The sequence below is a fragment of the Volvox carteri genome, assembly GCF_000143455.1.
Source record: "Volvox carteri f. nagariensis unplaced genomic scaffold VOLCAscaffold_31, whole genome shotgun sequence".
NCBI classification, from domain to species: Eukaryota; Viridiplantae; Chlorophyta; class Chlorophyceae; order Chlamydomonadales; family Volvocaceae; genus Volvox; species Volvox carteri.
The window spans coordinates 574009-591537 of record NW_003307574.1 but is presented as its reverse complement, the minus strand read 5'-3'; the positions used below and the strand labels follow the sequence as shown (position 1 = coordinate 591537).

Genomic DNA, 17529 nt, shown 5'->3' with positions numbered 1-17529 from the left:
AATCACAGGAGTATATCGATAAATATTTAAAACAGAAGGGTATACGTAGGTGTGCGGTAATATATACTGTTTGAGTCAGCAGTTGAGCTTCTACTATTTGGTCGCTTTGCTCTTCGGGACGCAAAACATTTTTGCACTTTACGCAGTACTCTATCCAACTGCTTCATCATATCTTATACACATAATTTTGTGATTAACTTTTCGGTTGCCGCTCTCCATCGTGGTTCTATCGGTTCATCACTTCGATACGTTATGGGCAAGCTTGATCCTTCCCAGCAGGACAGGTGGTGGAAATCACGGGTAGGTCTTGCTTGTAATGTAATTTCTAGAGGTGCCCTACAGGGTTGCAAGCCCAGGAGTTACGGGGTACTTACCCAGGAATATCCATATGTTGGGCGTGCGGTTTTTAGACGTGTAGCGAATGTCTTGCTGTAAATAAGAATCAGCTATGAAAATATATTGCGAATTTGCTGCCTCAACACGTCGACAGGAGCCTTACGCACGCGTGCCTGCCAACGGCCACTTCAGTTGACAAGTTGCGAAGGATAGCGCTCTGTGGGGATTACCTCACGCCTTGCAATTGATAATCCCAGCTGCAAAGCAGCGCACAAAGTAACCCTTCGCAAGCGACCGTTTCTCCCTCCCGTGACCCGCTTGTCTCATGCCCCCGCGCCCCGACGAAAGCCGCCTGTTGAGGGCGTAACCAACTTTCCAATCCCACCCACCATTCGCGCCCGCAGATTGAGAAGGAGGAGCTTCAATATGGTGTGAAACAACAAGATGAACCGGAAACTGCCAAGCCGCCCACGAAGGAGGTGACCTTCCTGAACACCCTGGGGCAAGCCCAGGTACGTTCTCGTCTATGGTGTCGATATGCGCTGACTTCCTTCACGCCTAGTTTGTCGGACTGTAGCAAGAGCAGCCCCTTCCATCCAGACCCTCGGGTCACTAGCTTCGAATAGCGGCCACACCTTTTACAGTCTCTCAACCCAGATGCCTTTTTCCCCTCGCTTACGCATTCGTTCACTCTCCCACACCTCAACAACTGCAACTCCAGTCTATGTTCTGTTGCCTGCCACACTTCGGAAAAAACCCGAGCACGTGCGACTTCGGCGCTTTCCAGTCACACCCCTCCGCCATGTCGGGCCATAAACAACAACAAAGGCATCATGGAAAAACACAACCAAAACCACGCGCCGTGTATTCCGCCGTTGCTGCACCCGCCAGCCCCCATCCTTTCACCAACTGCCCAATACCCGCTGTCCTCGCAGATCCGCAGGGCACCATCCGACCACCCCCATCTGACAGGTGCCGGCGTAATCGTCACGTGTGGCCGTCCTCAGGACCCCCAACGGCCCCTAACGGCAGGTAGGTCAGCCACCAGACTGGGGAGGAGTGACAGAGACAGAAAGCGACAGAGAGCTATAGCGCCTCGCAGGGCGGGAGCGAGGGAGAAGAAAGCTCTTTGCCCACGTTCCCTCATTCCGGTTCCGCCGCTTCATGACGGCGGCGGGAGTCAAGAAGCAAGTAAAGATACACCACCACGACGCTGCTTCGGCCTGCCTGGGTCGTTCCCAAGTGTTTACGTGTCGTGATGGAACGATATCTCGCTGCGGAGGCCAGTTAAGCATCCGGCGCCATTTTATACCGTATATCGTACAACACGCAGCCAACCTTCTCATGGCGGTGTTCTCTTTCTATGTCTTAATTTCTTGCAGCCTCAGGAGCACCATCAGCAGCAGCAGCAGGAGCACCATCACCACCATCAGCGGCAGGAAGGGGTCCACAGGACGACGAAGCGCGAAGCATGGCGTCAGTGGCCAAATCGGCGGCCGGCAAGGCGGGCTCCGTTGCCTCTCAGCCACGCACCACCAAGGGCAGCCAGGCCGGGACGGAGTCGCAATCGGCGGTAGGTTGTTGGGCTCGGTGGGTTTTAAAAGTGGCCCATGTAAACAGGGTTGACGGAGGACGTGTACATCGCTAACCCGGTATAGCGCCCGGTAAAGCACTGTAAGACGCTACAGGCTCTTCTTTTTGCTGAGGCTGCCAGGGCAGCAACGAGGACTCACCTAGGCTTTACGCTGTACTATCGTCTGCTGCTTCGACGTCCTCCTGTCCACGCTGTTTCCCTCGTTGTCATACCGCTTACCGCGCAGCTCATGTCGTGTTATGGTCGTCGTGGCTCATTCCGACGTGACCTGCGTCGAAATCCGACAGGGGCCTGTAACTGCGCGGACATGCTCCCTGCGCTATCTCGCGCTTTCCAACCTGTCACAACTTTTTGAGCTGTCTCCTTTCTGTGGTTGTTGTGTTCGCAGCTGGCCAAGCGGATGGACCTCCTGGAGGAGGCTCTGGCTGCGGAACGAGTCAAGAGGCTCCAAGCTGAGGAGGAGATGAGGCAGCTCATGGCCCTGCAGCAGCAGCACCGCAAGGGCATGAAGCCGATTTAGGAGAGGCGGACACCAGCACGGTCTCCTTTTTCCAACTACCGTAACATCCCGCAGTGTTGTTTTTATGTATGCTTGCTTACTTGCTTCCATCGCGTCCTGTGCAGGTGTACGTGCAAGCAAAAGCAGTGATGGTGGTGTTAAGCTCTCTGTGTTTGGAGGCGTGCCAATAGGGCCGGTCGGAGTTTTGTTCTGTACAAGGCAGGAAGGGTCACCCGGGATGTAGATGTAGGGCCAGCTGAACCACGCCTGTTTGCGTGCATATATGTGTCTGTTTGGGTTTCTGTTCGCGAAAAGAGGCTGGGCGTGGTAAGCAGCGAGGTGGATGGCAAGCAGCGGACAACAGGAACTTGATGGCGGTGAGGGAGCAAGCGCATGTTGTGGCATGTGGGGTTCTCGCCATGCTGCATGGGAGTTTGGCATGGGAGTGCGAGTCTCCTGATAGTATGCGGCACCTGGGCTCGCCGCTGGGAGAAGGACAAGTGATAGGGTCGCTTTTCCCCAAGGCTTGCCCTGTTGTTAGGACGGCCACCGCGGTCCATACACAGCGACCCTGTCAGGGCGCGATGAGACAGCCATGTGACAACCGCCAAAAGTGCCCACTGAAGGAAATAAAGAGCGGATCCGGACATAAGATCCCGTGTTGAGAACATCGTGGGATGCTGGGATGAAATCTTCATCATATATAATAAAAACAAGCAAGCAGAGAGCAAGCGAGGTGTCGAAACCACAAGTCGCAGCAGAGGGTTTCGTCGTCACGATGACGACATCCATTGCAATCGCGTACAGAGCGAAGGACCGTGCGCAGAGGCCATGGGGAGAACTCTTTTGCGACTGCTGCTGGTGCTGCTGTTCTTTGTGCACTGCCGTCTTTTGCCCTTGACTGTTTGGCGAATAGTGAGTGCTTGGTGGATTCCATGGCATAAGGCGGTGCAGAACCGGCCTCACCATCGTGAGGCGGCCGGCCCCGGGAAGACACCATACCTCTGCACTTTGCTCGACCCTAATCGTTCTGCAAAAGGTATGCGGGCGATGGTTCAGGTCACTCGGGCGACTGCATTTCTGTATGCGCAAACATGCGTTGTCGGCTTCGGACGGTACGGAACTTGCTCCAGGATCAAAACTTTTGATTCATAAGCGATGCGCATGAAGATACGTCCCGAAGGCATTTGAATAGTTGTAAGGAAATGCGGATGTCCTGGAGGTGCTCGCCATGATTAGGCAATATGCGTTCCCAAATTGGGCGTTATGTCCTTGGCGGGAATTATGAAGCCTGAAGGATTATTGGGTCGTCGTAAAGCTCCTTTTGTTGCTTTCACACTTTGAAGTCATAGATATTGTGGATGCAGCTGCTGTAAAGTGGGATATCATGACTGCTCGTGAAACTCACGGTGCGTAGAATTCGGCATAGGCGATCGGCAGCGTTGACTTCACGGACCTACACACCTCGTCCCCGTGAGCATTTCATCGTTTTGATCTGTAGTTGTTAAATATTATGTGGCTCAGTTGTGTGCGTCCTTGCGGAAATGTGCATCGGTAAGCGTCCGTCTGTGCCTACACGTCCCGTCCCAGGCATGACATATCACAATTTAATAACAAATACATAAGTTGAATAACAGATTTCATTTGGAGGAAACGACACATGTCGTTCTCCGACATATGCACGACTGGGCTTGGTGAGCCTTCGTTAGAAGGTGTGACTAGGCTGCACTGAGCACGCAGGAAGCTCTGCTCTTCTTGAAAGTTCAGATACTTTTATCCGTTCTGGGTCGCCAGGAGCCATCTGCGTTCGGGACTTGAAAAGTTCGCTTGCCAGGTGGCTAACCAAGAATACGGAACGCATGACATGCGGCAGGAGGGGCCACTGTAACAACCACACACACGCACACAGTAGTGGGACCATTCCAAGGCGCTGAAGCGTGGCTCAGACGTCGGTAGACGTCGGCCGATGTCGAAATGGCAAACTGGGTGTTACTACGCCTTGCGAAGAGCTCCTATACTGCGCGAACGTAATTCTCAACTTACGACAGTACGAGGAAGTTGTTTGGATGTTCAATTATGTTCTGTATTAAAGCTTTTGTTAAATTTGCTGCTCCTTACTTTATGTTTGCAACCCACATATTTTTTCATCAATTAAGCGGCGCTGTCGACCTGTGTTTGGCACAGTTTAAAATCATGGTTATAGAAGTGTGCAATATAAGGCAGCGTTTGGGGCCGCGGCTACGCCTTATTATATTTCACAGCTTCATGGCTGGCATACGAATGCGACTACTGATCGTCTCCGTACTTCAAACTTTCGGCTTTCGTCCAAGGCCGGTTAGACTTTTTGGGTTCACTACAAGCCAGGGCGTTATAACGCGTACAGCTGGCCCATACCTGATAGCTGCGTGACCAGTTGCGGGTCGGTTGACTTTGTCGGACACGCGTCTTTCAGGCGGGCCGTACGATACCGCAACAGATACCGGTTGGCAACGGTAAAGCGTACTTAAGAAAGACCCTAATACATGATAACATAACATCTATTGTAAGATTTACACTGCAACGTGCTTAAAAGGCGCTCCTACAACATTGGGGCCCAGCACCAACAGTGCTCTACTAGATAGACCCAAAAGACCAACATTTCCTTAGTCCTGCAATCCATTGGTGTAAGCAAGTGTTCAAGGTAAGCTATAGGCGCACTGGGACGCAGTTAGATGTATCCCAGCGTAAGCTTTTTGCTGTCGGCACACGCTGCCCGGCAACGGTTAGGATTAGTATCGTATACTTGAACAATTGACTGTAAAGATAGTTCATAACAGTGCGCGCTCATACTAAAAATGTCTCTGTAACCCATTTTGCTGTCATGCAGATGGAAGCTTGCTCTCGGACTTTGCAGCGAGCCATGTCCTGGCCAACCCACCCATGGCCACGGGGACTGGCACTGCTACTGATTGCCTTTACCTTAGCTGCCCAAGTATCACGTGCCGCTTCGCTTGAGCGTGTGTCAAGGTGAGATTCGGGCTTGGCTTTTCGAAGTGACCAGGCCACATGACTCATCGTACCCTCGCATAGCAGAGTAACCGCTCTTGCCGCATTTAACCCACAGTGAAAGGGATATCCATAAAATGTAATTATCTTAGTTTTAAGGATTACACGATCATTCTTTTGGTTGTCGGTGGGCTGCCGTAGGAATCCAGATTGCCAATGGTTGTGATCTCTGAGCCGGAAGGAAAACTAACTGGCACCCATTTTAACCCCATCGTTGAAGTAAACTCCCTCTTAAACGGTCTTCCTGCCTCCTGCAGGCGCGTACTCCAGGCTGGACAGCAAAAGCCGGAGGAAACCCGAAAGAGCTTGGCATGGCTCGGCAGCCAGTTCACGTTCAAGTCGAAAAGCTCCTGCGACCCCACCTTCTACCACAGCCCGCTCGTCCTCAACATCACCCGCCCTGACCGCTCGTCCTTCTGCTTCAAGGTCTCCAACAAGATGCCTGAAGTCGTAAAGTACAGCTGCCAGCAGGCGCCTAACGCAAACCAAGTCAGCAGGATCCAATTGGTCATAGGTGAGACCTGCGCTGTTCAGAAGCTACGTGCAAAGACCACCACCTGCAGCTTTCGATTGGTAAACTCGTTTTGGCGGCGCATGGATTGCTTGTTGTATCCTCTTTGGGAGTAGATAGACCGTTGGTACACGAAGATACCACCATCAAGCCCACTGGATTGCGACGATGGCACTGTAGATGCACTAGAACCTTAGTGTGCGTGTGTGTCTGTGTGTGTAATTATGTACGTATGTGTGTGTGTGTGTGTGTGTGTGTGTGTGTGTGTTACGTGCGTTACATAGGTGTGTCCTGACAGGCGAACTGATTCCTCACGTCTTTGGGTCGCTGAGCTCGCCCTCCTCAACAACCCTCCGTCCCCTCCCCTCTTCCCTGTTCAGCCTCTGGCTGCGCCGACGCCATTGACGCCGTCACCGTCGACGGTCAACCCTGGAGCAGCGTAACGTACGACAACGCTTCCAGCGTCCTGTCCATCGAACGCATCACGACGCTGCCGCCGGCCGACGCCGCCAACCCCGCCGACCGCACCGTCTGCGTGCAGCTGAAATCCGACCATCCCACATGCGGCGCTGCCTCGTCCCTCTGCGCACCCTCGTACGGCCCCGAGCCCGCCTGTGCCGTACTCGTCGCCGACAGCAAGGCTACCTGCTGCCCCGTCAACCGCGTCAGTTATGCCGACGCCGTCATTGAGGAGAGCCCGCTTTACAGGCTGTACGGCAAGTTCAACGACCCGGAAGGTTGCGAGACCATCACCTCCGAAGCCGCTCTGCTGGCGGCACTTGGCAAGCAGTACCGGGCTGCGCTGGAGCTACCCAGCGGAAGCATCCAGTTCCTGTCGTACAACTGCCGTAACAACCGCCTGGCGGCCGTATTCAAAGTCAGCGGTCTCAAGCTGGACCAATCCGAAACCATCAACGAGCGATCCGCAGCCCTGTTGAAGCCGCTGGCCCAAGCGTTAGGCATTGTGGGTGTGCGCGCGAACTTCTACACCTTCCCGCCGCCGTCGCCGCCACTGACGCCTCGGCGCCCGCCGGTGCGTTCCCAGCCACCGCCAACGTTGCCCCAGAGGCCGCCAACGGCTCCGCCGTCTCCTACCGAACAGACCAGCCCCGCGCCAACCTACGCGACTCAGTCGTCACCGCAGTTGCCAGTGTACGGCTCGCGCTAACGACCTCAACTGTTGCGCAACTGACATTTAATGAAGGTCAGGAAAAAAGACCGTTTTGCTTCCTTGCGTTGTTTCCGTTGTGCTTGTGTAAGCGCACAACTACTACTGAGGATGCATTAGGGGGGCCTGTGGTGGCATGCGGGAATGGAGCTTTGGGTTTCGCCGGGTTCTACTCGTGGCTACCTGGGTCCGTTGCGCCTTGCCGCTCCTGCTGGCACATTGGTCTAATGCCATTTAGGCGCCTATTGATTGATTGCGGCGTCCGGAGGGGGCTGGTCCAGATGTCGCGACTGTCGCTGCTACTGCTACTGCTGCTGCAGCCTGTGGTGCCGCTTGGCTGTATGTATGTATGTGTGTATGTCTGCATGTGCGCAGCTGCAATGGCAGGTATGGCGCTTCACCGCAGGACGTAAGGCTCGGTGCTGCGGCCCTGTAAGAAGGATGAGGGAGGGCGGAAGGGAGAGGGGCGGTTAACCTTTCTCTTGTGGATAGCGTCCGGCACACAAGACTTGTAGAAGTGCTGCTCTAGCGGGGGGTTACTGCTGCTTTGAGGGGGTTGGTGGCGGCTACGTAGCATGTGTTTCGCATGCATTTGGCCCCCCACCCCTTACAGGCTTTCTGCCCCCTATAGCCGGTTCGTGTCCTATCTAGGCCAGGGCCGGTCGAGTCGTATTATTCTTGCCCGCTTAGGTGCTGATGATTATGCCGCGATTATGTGGATAGGTTTATACATTCTTAAACAAGGCGGTGTGCGGGTGATGGTCTACAATTTATTAGTAAGTACGTTTGGGTGCCTCACCCTTCTCGAAGTGTATTTATAGCTAGGGTTGACGATTTCCTTTTTTCTGTGCAGTAGCCTTGTTGAAGAGAGCAGATAGACCGCAGGACAGATGTCCTGTTGGTTGACGGTTGGGGGTTGTTGGCTGTCGGTTAATGCCTGACTTGTTGTCCAAGTTGTTCTTCGGAAAGGGAAGCGGCGGAGAACGCCGGATGGAAGGGGACTTGCAGCTACGTCTGTCTGTCTGTTTGGCTAGGTGTTTCGTAGCTAAATACACAGATGCTTTTGGCAGGGCGGATTGCTAAGAGAGACCCAGGACGCGCCCTTGGTCCGTATGTACGGCAACATATCTCCTCCACTGTTGTAAAACGATATGGTAATTCCGTACTACTACTACTACTACTACTACTACTACTACTACTACTACTACTACTACTACTACTACTACTACTACTACTACTACTACTACTACTACTGCTACTACTACTACTACTACTACAACAGCTACTACTACAACTACTACTACTACTACTATTGTTGGAACGCTGTAGTAATGTTTCCACTGCATACAAACAGGGTGTACTGTACAGACGATGTACGGCGGGTGCAGCATTGCCGACTAGCCAAGCAGCCGACCTTCGTCTCCCGCAGTCCAGGACTACCTGAAATATCTATAGCGCATAGCCATCTCCGTGCTCTTCGTTCTGATTTCTGGAGATCTGTTTTTGTTCCGGGGTGGCGGTGGGAGACGCTCCGAGGGAGGAATCCTTTTGCGCGCAATGAGCCTGTCTCCAGGACGAGGCGGGGTGTCCCAGTCCGTTTGAATCCATGTACTTCAGTCAAATCCCTCAAAAAAAGATGGTCAAAGACCACGTGGTCCCGTACAGTACTTCGGGTTTACATACTTACAGCAGACGAGGACAGATAAGATGTATCCCAATGCCCCCGGGCAAATGGGCGCCTCCCTGGCCTCATCCCTCTACACCAACTCCTAAATCCCTTCCCCACAACCGCCAACCACAGTCACAAGTACCGCGCTCACCGCACCCCTCACCGCACCACACCACACCAGCACCACCCGCAGCAGCAGCCAGCAAAGGGCAAACGTAGGTGTACCCCGTTCTTCCTAACTCCTTCCCTTCCTCAACCCAGCCAGCCAGCCAGCCAAGCCGGCTGAGCAGTTGGACACGGCCGGTTTCACCAATGTAGAGGGTAAAAGGGCTCAGGGTTTTTCAGGAGGTGAACCAGGGGAGCCGTGTACGGCACCATCCCCTCTTAAGCAACACCGCCACAGAAATTCGTAATGGCCCTCACTAGCCCCCCTAAGGGACCCCAACCTGCCGGAGGAGGAGAGGCCCAGAGGTGTCCTGCGGATGGAGGAAAAGATAACACTGTCACCACCATCACAACCCGTTCATCATCCATATCGAGTATGAGGCAACAACACAAGGCAAGACAAGCAGCCGGGCAAAACTCCGTTGCCGACGACGCCAGATGGCCAATGGCATGGCACCAACGAGCACCAATGTTGTTCTGAAGCGCATCTGCCCTAGTCCTGGCATCCAGGTTACGGCCCCCGCGGCTCTGAGCCTCCGTGCTTTCCAAAACTCCGCTCCCTCCAAACCCCCCAACAGCGGCTGACAGACTCTCCTTTTGCCGTACTGCTTGTGCTGTTGGTTATTGGCATGATGACAAGGTTCATTCTTCCAACCTGCACGCCTTCCCTGTCCTCTTTCGGGGAGGAGGAGAGCAGGGATTCCCCCCCTCTTCTCGGGCCGTCCGGTGGCAGTGCTATGTGTTCGGCGGCGGAGAGTTGGAAGTGCGCACAGGGTAATCCACGTAGGACCGTTTGGTGTCCTTCAGACGCTGCTGTTGGTTCTGGTTCTGGAGCTATGGAAAACAATGCGCGCAAGCGGAAACGTAACACGGAAGTGCAACGTACACTGTATCTCCATGTACGTATGATGTTGTTACAGGTTGGTATAGCTTCACCAGCGGCCCCCTTTCCCGAGGCAGTTCCCTGCTCTCCCCTGCGAGAGGGGCACCCTAATCCATTCACCCCATCCGACTTCGGAATGTATTCGTTGAGTTCAGCAACTCACCACCAGCATCCAACCAAATCTAGCGGATGTACGTATGTATGTATGTAGACATATAATATGTGTGTATATGTATGTGTGGTTACATAGTTGCTTAAATCAACCAGTTGTTAGCCATGATGTGCTTATTGATGTTGCTGTTGATGCTGTACTGAGCGAGGGCGAGCAGTTACGATTACGGCAAGAGGAGAAAGGTGGTGGTTGCTTCTGTTTCAGAGGAGGGTGGGTGAGGGGGTTGGGGGCCGAGATGAGGCGGGGAGACCCGCCCTGAAAGTCTTAGAAGCCGGTGCTGCGCCAACCCTCCTTCTCGAGCTCCTGGCGGATGGCCCGGATGCGCTTGCGGTTGATGTTGCCGTCAGACTCCCCAACGCGTGACGCGGAGCGGTACTCCACTCGGGCGCCGGGACCTGGCTTGAACCAGAACTCCACATCGTCGATGAACTGTTGATGTACGCGCGCGCGCGTGTGTATGTGTTTGTGTGTGTGCATAAGGGTGGGAGGGGGCAATAGCGATGGCAGTGTTATTGTGATGTGTGGCGTGGGTTCAGCACGTACAATCGACAGAGGCCCTAAGCCACATGGTGGTGATAGTGACGATGGTGATGGTAATGTCATTATTTCCTGTCCCCCGGTCCTTCCCTCCTAAATCCTCCATTCCTCCAAGGCCCCACACTCCGCCCCCGCACTTACCCCCATAATGGGGCTCTCGTACTCCACGTACAAGTAGTTCGGGGTCTGCTTGATGATCTTGGGGGTGAATCCGTCCGGCTGAAGGGTCTTGACCTGGGGGAGAGAAAGGGGGGAGAGAAGGGGGAAGGAGATGGGGGGGAAAGGAGGCATAGTAATTGTGTGTGTGCGGAGGGGGGGGTGAGTGATGAGTGGCAGCCTGTGGGGCGATGACAGGAGGATCACAGCCCCGAACAACAACATCAAGAACAAGACCGGAGTCACCGATATATCCGAGCTCTCCAAACCGAATGCCGCGCCCTCAAGTCTGAAGCACCAGGCAGGCACCCTTTCCGCAGGCCCCTCATCAGGAACTGCAGGCTGCCTATTTTCTTCACATCATATCGCGTTGGATGCTAGTCCATGCCCCCCTTCCCCCCTCTCCCAGCCCACCAACACCACCACCGCGCCCATCACCTCCATATCATGTACGACAACAACGAGGGCCGCACGGACTCGATGCGGGGCACACCTTATCCGTGCCATAATCACATCACCCTTCACGACAACAAGATCTCTCAACAATCGCTAGAAAGTCATCCGTATCTAGAAGCAACGCTTCACCAGCTCTGTTCCCCTCCCAACTCGCACATATCGGCACTCCGCCACCGCCCATCCCGCCCCTTCCCTCTCCTCTCCTCCTCGGGCCTGTCCTCTGCGGCTGTGCATGTGGGTCTGTCTGTCTGTCCGTCCTGACGAGCCTCCCCCTCCAACCCCAGCTCACCACAGACACCAACTCGGCCATGGCCTGTTCCTGAGTAGCGGGGTTCTTGCGGCCACGACCATCCTGCGGGTTGTACGTGCTGAAGAAGGGCGGCGAGGGAGGAGGGACCGGACGGGTTGAGTTGGGGAGAAGCGTAGGAAGAGAGCGTGAGGGAGTGAGTTCGGTGGGCAAGGGTTTGTAAATTAGATGATACGGGATTTGATCCCCAACACGTGGACCATGCAGCGCATATGTGGAAGGTGTTAGTTGGGGCTTACAGCGGGGGCGCGTAGTGCTCGCGGTCATTGCCCTCCTCCGATGTCGCGATGCAGTTGGGGGTAGACGGGCAGAGAGACAGCGTCTGGATACCGGCGCCGTAATCCTGAATGCCAAGATTGCTAGGACGCGGAGCAGCTCCGATTGTCAGGAGCGCGGCCACGACGGCCATGTTCACGGACCGGAGGATGACTTCCCTGTGGGCAGCGCCGAAACAACCAGGCCTTCTGATTTGTATAAGTAGCTAATATTAAAGTTGTAATTGCGGCCATCAGGTGAGCACCTATCACTCAAGATCTGCATACAACAACAGGACCGGCCGAGACAACCAGCCATGACAGCAACAACTAGAGATGCAGATCAGATTACACAGGGTTAAGCACAGCTAAGAAAATGATGGCAATTTCATCTGGCATGATAGACAGAAGCCGCACGCACTTGGGTTGGAGCTTCTCATCGTTCTCGCCCGCCTGCCAACGCCCAGCCTGGCACGCCACCTGCAGCGCCGGTGCAGCAATGCGCATCGCGGGCTTTAATGCGCACTTGCGCTGGGCGACGGCCCTGCTGCACGGAGACCTCTGAAGCTGCATGACGCGTAGCCTCTAAGAAGGAAGGGATCGGAGCCTGAACACGGCGAGCTCGACAACAATAATTTAGTGTGGAACTCAACGTATATATTTGCATTGTATGATCCTCATGCACGTATATGGCAGTAGCCGCAGTAGTAGCCCAAAGCATTGCCGTAACGCCAACAGCTCGCACTTTGCGCGCAATTCACGTGTCGCCTGGATACAGTGAGGTATGACAACATTAGTTGCGTCATGATTATCGTTTGTTATTATTGCAGTTAGCTCCTAGTACCGTTGTTCGTGCAGCATAGTTGCATTGTATTTGCTTTGCGTGCAGCAAATCGTCCTGTTTATTTCTTTTGAATCTTCGAGCCTCAATAACTGCTCTCGTGCGGGAATATGCACCGGAGGGCGACGGCTTGCACTGGCCGCGCGACAGCAACGCCATCTCGCGTCCTTCCGAGGTGCGTCCTCAGGCACCTGCTGAAGCCAACTCTAGGATTGCAGCTTTGCCCAACACCATTTAACTGGCATAGAGACGAACGCTTGGAACTGGATGTTGCTTGCGCCTTGTGCGCCAAGTAAATGACATTTACCCTGGCCTGTTGATCAGCCGCTCTCGCCATTCCCGCCACGCACGGCCTTCAAATAGCAATCAGAAAATGGAAAGGGTCCTGGAATCCTTTTCAAAATAGGATGGAAGTAAGAGCAACAACAGCAACTTGAACATCTGGACTTCGGGAGCTGTGGGCCGAGCAGTAACCACAATGGGGGGCCCGGGAGATTCTCGAGGCCGCTTTTGCTTTCCCCGGACGAATCGAGTCCTACAGCTCCTCCTCCACCCAATCTCAACCTCCACCCCCAACTCCAACTCCCCCCACCTCAAAAAAACCCCAAACCCATCACCCCCCACCCCACCCCAAGGGGGCCCCCCAGCTGCAGGGCCCCTCACAGCCCACCGGGAGCGCGGAGGGACCTAGCTGCGGCTGCAGCAGCAGCGGGGGGTGTGCCCAGCGACGGCATCGACGCCGCTACCCCCACACGCGAGCTCGGGAGCTCCTCCCCCCTCCCTGCCGACTGGCGCCAGCGATCCAAACCCATTTCCCCCGGCAGCAGCTATCCGGCCAAGCAGTACTGCAGTAGCTGCGGTCTGTGCGATACCTACTATGTGGCGCACGTGAAGGACGCATGCGCGTTCCTGGGCGATGGTGGGTGGGCAATGGTGCCGTGCCGTGCCATTGGCTGTGGGCTGGGATGGGGATGATGGGTCGGTGCGGGACTGGATGGGATGGGATGGTACGAGACGGTACGGTACGGTACTGTACGGTCCTGGCGGCGAGTGTTGGGTTGTAACCGTAGGGGGAGGTTTGGTAAAACATGTGATGTGGTGGGTGGTGGGTGGTGGGGGCCGTGTCGTGTCGTGTCGTGTGTGTATTTGGGGCCCGGTGTATGTGTATGTGTATGTGTATGTGGGGGGGGACTCCGGCCGCCCAGGAGCTGGAGAGCCGAAGGCAGAGACGTATATGTGCATACGTGTATGTATGTATGTATGTTCGCTGCAGGCATGTCCCGCGTTGAGCGGCTTGAGGAGCGAGTGCATGGCCGCCGACGTAACGCCAACGATGATGACGAGCTGCACTTTGGCGTTACGAGGTCCATGTCGTACGCCGTTAACACCCCCCCAGTGGAGGGAGCCCAGTGGACGGGGATTGTGACGCAGGTGCGTGTATGTATGTATGTATGTATGTATGTATGTATGTATGTATGTATGTATGTATGTATATGTGGGGTGGACTGGGTTGTGGGATGTCCTGTTCTTGCGGAAATGGAAACGTAGGCTGCCGAACTGATCAGCCGAGGAGGATGAGGAGGTTGGGGTTGAGGGTTCATCTCCAGTGCCATCTCCCCCTCTCCCTCTCCCGAGGTTGCCGTCTTCAAGAATGCCTATTGGTCAGTTCTGCTTCTTGTACACTCTTTCCTTGGCAGCAGCTTCATTCACTCGTTCGTGGTTCGTCTTTCCCACTCTTTTCCCCCCCCCCCCCGCCAACACTTAACATTAGAGTGCAGCTTAAGCACCCCGCCCGGACGTCGGCATGTCGGTCTGATGATTTCCCGCTTCCCTCTGTCGTACCTTGTTATGCCGTACCTTGTCGTACTATGGATGCTCTGTCAGATTGCCATTGAGATGCTGCGAAGTGGCAAGGTGGAGGCGGTGGTTTGTGTGCAAAGTGATGAGAATGACCGGTGAGCCCCATGGGGGAGTGGGTGGGTGGGTGGTGAGACGAGCCACGAACGGGTATATTTATATAGGTGGGAGCAGGTGGGGGGGAGGGAGGGCGGGTAGATTGCACGTGGCGGACTCCCAAGGGGGGGGGAAAGAGGGGGAAAAGAGGAAAGACGCGGGGGCGGGGCTGGGCGGGTTTTCATGGTTTTACACAAAGTTGTTCCCGAGTGGCAACACGGCAGGGGTGAAGTGGACGGGTGTCATGTGGTGGCGCTGCTGAGGTGGGTGGAGGCGGTGGTGGGGACGAGCCCCTGGGTGCGGAGTTGGGGTGGGGAGGGGGGGGTGCGGGGTTTGGCTGATCGGGTTTGGTGGTATGTACCTGGCATTTGAGGTCGTACTAGTCGTACTGATCGTACTGGTGGGAGGGGGTTTACGAGCCGGTAATTGGGGGGTGTATGGGTTGTCGTGGGACTACATGACCAGACCCCTGCTCCCCTGCTCCTGTTCCCCCCTCCCCCCCGGGGCCGCGTATCCAGGTTCACTCCGAAACCAGTGGTGGCGCGAACCGTGGAGGACATCATTAAAGTGGGGCGGGGGTTGTGGGGGAGGGTGTGTGGACGGTTACACTTTTCCCCGCGCCCTCTAGATGCCGGCAGCTGTCTCCTTGAGGTCCCCCTTGCCGCCTCCTCTCTCCCCACCCCACAAGGCCCGCGGAGTCAAACCCACTCTTTCCCCGAACCTCAACGTCCTCGCCACCGTGGAGGCGTTACAAGTCAAGAAGCTGCTGTTCATAGGGGTGGGGTGCCAGGTACGGGAAGGTATCGCTACAAGTATAAAGTGTCGTACTGTAAGACATACTGACGTACGACACGCTGCGTCTCGTTGACAAATGCTATATTATCATCATCATCACCACCGTCATCACCGCCATTATCGCTGTCGCCAAACTGGGATTTTGCATTGGTTGCTAGTCGTGTGGTTTTACCAGATGTTCTATCCAAATATTTAATGTTTCGTCGGAAGTTCTTAGCCTCAACTTCTTTCCCCCCTACATGTCCTCAACCCAAACTGCCCACTGCCAGCCGTCACCGCCCACTAACCAAACTTGAGCCACTTCCAACCAACTAGCACCAACCAACTAGCACCAACCAGTCACGGGTCACGTCAAAACACCTCTCCGGCTCTCCTATCCGTCTCACTGGGTGCCCCCCTCCTCCCCCCACCCACCCCCTCGTCCCCCGCCCCCCGGCAAACCCCGCTCAGGTTCAGGCCCTTCGCTCCATCGAGCCGTATTTGGGTTTGGACAAGTTGTACGTCCTGGGTACGAACTGCGTGGATAACGGCCCCCGCGCCGGGCTGGACAAGTTCCTGAGAGCCGCCTCCACTCGGCCGCAGGAGGCCCTCCACTACGAGTTCATGCAGGATTACAGGTGGGCGGGTGGGGAGGGTGTGTATGGGGGGCCGGGGAGAAGTGGGGATTGGGGGAAACGTGCGCCTGGAAATCTGTCTGTGTGTCTCTCTGTGCAAAAAGGCCCTCTCCAGCGGCCCCCCCTGACGCCGCTGTTTCCGCTCCGCTCTTCGTCTCCCCCGCCTCTCCCCACACACCACCACAACCGCCCCGACACGAGGAAAAACACAACCCAGGGCCCCCCACCGCATCTCCCTTTCATCTCCTCTTTCCCTCGTCGGCCCCCCTGCCTTCAACGGTGATCCCACCCCAACACCCTTTCTTCATCTGCATCACCGCCGCCACCACCGCCGCCGCCACCCGCACCCGCACCACCGCCGCCACCGTCACACGGGCACAGGGTGCACGTGAAACACACAGACGGCTCCTTTGAGTACGTGCCGTACTTCTGCCTTCCCGCCAAGGAGTTGAATGACGTCATCGCGCCGTCTTGCTACTCTTGTTTCGACTACACCAACGGTTTGGCGGATATGGTGGTGAGTTGGTTGAGAGGGGCAAATAAGGGGGGGGGGAGAGCTGGAAGGGGAAAATATCTTTAGGGAGAAAATATCTTTGCGTTTATTTGTTTCTTTCAGGTTGAAGTTGGCTGTTTTCGGTAGTGATGATGTCGGATTGTTCGTTGGATTCACTTCGGGTCGTTGGCATGCGTTCCTGACGACGAATCTGTTGAAGGGCACATTGCTCTTCCAAGCCGCCGCTGCCCTTTTCCCCTCCGGGGGGGCCCCCCTGCCGGCTCACTCACCCTCATACACCTGCACCCCGCACCACCCGCCGCTATGCGGATCCATCCTAAAGGTGGGCTACATGGGCGTGCCGTACCTAGATCTCGACATGATACGGCATCCGCAGTACCTTGTCGTACGGAACGAACGTGGCCAGGAGCTGTTGGACAGTGTGAAACACCGACTGGAGGTACCCACCGGGTTTTAACCCCCACACACCGCCGGGGAGGGGGGAGGGGGGAGGGGGCAGGGGGGAGGGTTTTTTTTTTAGGTTTTAGGCATTGATAAGGGCAGGGACAAGGGGGAGGAGGAGGAGGAGGGGAATATTTTCACTTGTCTCCGCTGATCCGCGTGCGTGTGTGTCTCTCTCTGTGTGTGTCTGTACGTGTGTGTGTGTTCTGCGTTCTGAAACGTTTTCATTCGGCATTACTGGCAATTGCTGGTGGCTCGGGTGCTACTGCCACTGCTACTGCTACTGCTACTGCTACTGCTACCAAGATAGCTTCTTTTTTTGTTGTTTGTTGTTGTTGTCTACATGCAGATGAGCCCCACCGTCTCTATGGGCGACCGCCGCTCGGTGGTGATGCAGGTGGGGGGGAAAGGGCAGTTGGTGTTGGAGGGGGAGGGGAGGAGAGGGGTGATGAAGGGGGGGGAAGACAGGAGGAGGGCTTCAGGTCAGGAGCCGGGCTAAGGGTGGGTATTGGCCCCCAGCAAACCCACCCCGAACTACCTCTCAAACTCTGTACGACGCCAACAGCGATTTCTCTAAAAAACATTCTCGACTATTGCCGCCTATACCCCCCCTCCCCCA

The 17529-nt window shown here is 55.4% G+C and overlaps 4 protein-coding genes across 4 annotated transcripts in view; 3 read left to right on the top strand and 1 right to left on the bottom strand.

Moving 5' to 3' along the window:
• Positions 1-252: 252 nt before the first annotated feature.
• VOLCADRAFT_105629 (uncharacterized protein) lies at positions 253-3052 on the top strand (the record flags this gene model as incomplete). Its single annotated transcript, XM_002952669.1, has 5 exons — positions 253-300; positions 741-848; positions 1272-1368; positions 1719-1909; positions 2319-3052. The coding sequence occupies 5 exons, from the start codon at positions 253-255 to the stop codon at positions 2448-2450; spliced, it is 576 nt and encodes a 191-aa protein (XP_002952715.1). The 3' UTR covers positions 2451-3052.
• Positions 3053-4560: 1508 nt separating this feature from the next.
• Positions 4561-8311, top strand: VOLCADRAFT_121081 (uncharacterized protein). The gene is made up of 5 exons (XM_002952668.1): positions 4561-5109; positions 5296-5435; positions 5732-5988; positions 6366-7018; positions 7088-8311. Exons 2-5 carry the CDS (start codon positions 5296-5298, stop codon positions 7151-7153), a joined length of 1116 nt encoding a protein of 371 aa, XP_002952714.1. The 5' UTR covers positions 4561-5109; the 3' UTR covers positions 7154-8311.
• A 1577-nt stretch (positions 8312-9888) lies between these two features.
• On the bottom strand, positions 9889-12352 carry VOLCADRAFT_105627 (uncharacterized protein). Its single transcript, XM_002952594.1, has 5 exons — positions 12174-12352; positions 11738-11932; positions 11481-11559; positions 10721-10813; positions 9889-10471 (listed from the first exon to the last, which is right to left on the bottom strand). Exons 1-5 carry the CDS (start codon positions 12323-12325, stop codon positions 10307-10309), a joined length of 684 nt encoding a protein of 227 aa, XP_002952640.1. The 5' UTR covers positions 12326-12352; the 3' UTR covers positions 9889-10306.
• A 351-nt stretch (positions 12353-12703) lies between these two features.
• VOLCADRAFT_93375 (uncharacterized protein) overlaps positions 12704-17529 on the top strand; it is a gene marked incomplete at both ends in the record, with an annotated part of 6131 nt that continues 1305 nt past the window's right edge. Inside the window, 10 exons of the mRNA XM_002952667.1 lie at positions 12704-12768; positions 13247-13512; positions 13867-14024; positions 14478-14548; positions 15065-15137; positions 15235-15336; positions 15792-15958; positions 16337-16472; positions 16792-16908; positions 17260-17307. Coding sequence (XP_002952713.1) covers positions 12704-12768; positions 13247-13512; positions 13867-14024; positions 14478-14548; positions 15065-15137; positions 15235-15336; positions 15792-15958; positions 16337-16472; positions 16792-16908; positions 17260-17307 — 1203 coding nt within the window. The remainder of the gene's footprint in view (positions 12769-13246; positions 13513-13866; positions 14025-14477; positions 14549-15064; positions 15138-15234; positions 15337-15791; positions 15959-16336; positions 16473-16791; positions 16909-17259; positions 17308-17529) is intronic.

What these genes read in the sequence shown, in the direction of transcription:
- VOLCADRAFT_121081 (XM_002952668.1), top strand. Translation starts at nt 5,296, where the DNA reads ATGGAAGCTTGCTCTCGGACTTTGCAGCGAGCCATGTCCTGGCCAACC. An exon ending in CAGGATCCAATTGGTCATAG is followed by an intron (nt 5,989 to 6,365) that starts GTGAGACCTGCG and finishes TTCCCTGTTCAG; the next exon opens with CCTCTGGCTGCGCCGACGCC. An exon ending in TGACGCCTCGGCGCCCGCCG is followed by an intron (nt 7,019 to 7,087) that starts GTGCGTTCCCAG and finishes CCTACCGAACAG; the next exon opens with ACCAGCCCCGCGCCAACCTA.
- VOLCADRAFT_105627 (XM_002952594.1), bottom strand. Translation starts at nt 12,325, where the DNA reads ATGCAGCTTCAGAGGTCTCCGTGCAGCAGGGCCGTCGCCCAGCGCAAG. An exon ending in GATGAGAAGCTCCAACCCAA is followed by an intron (nt 11,933 to 12,173) that starts GTGCGTGCGGCT and finishes CGCTGCCCACAG; the next exon opens with GGAAGTCATCCTCCGGTCCG. An exon ending in GAGCACTACGCGCCCCCGCT is followed by an intron (nt 11,560 to 11,737) that starts GTAAGCCCCAAC and finishes GCCCTTCTTCAG; the next exon opens with CACGTACAACCCGCAGGATG.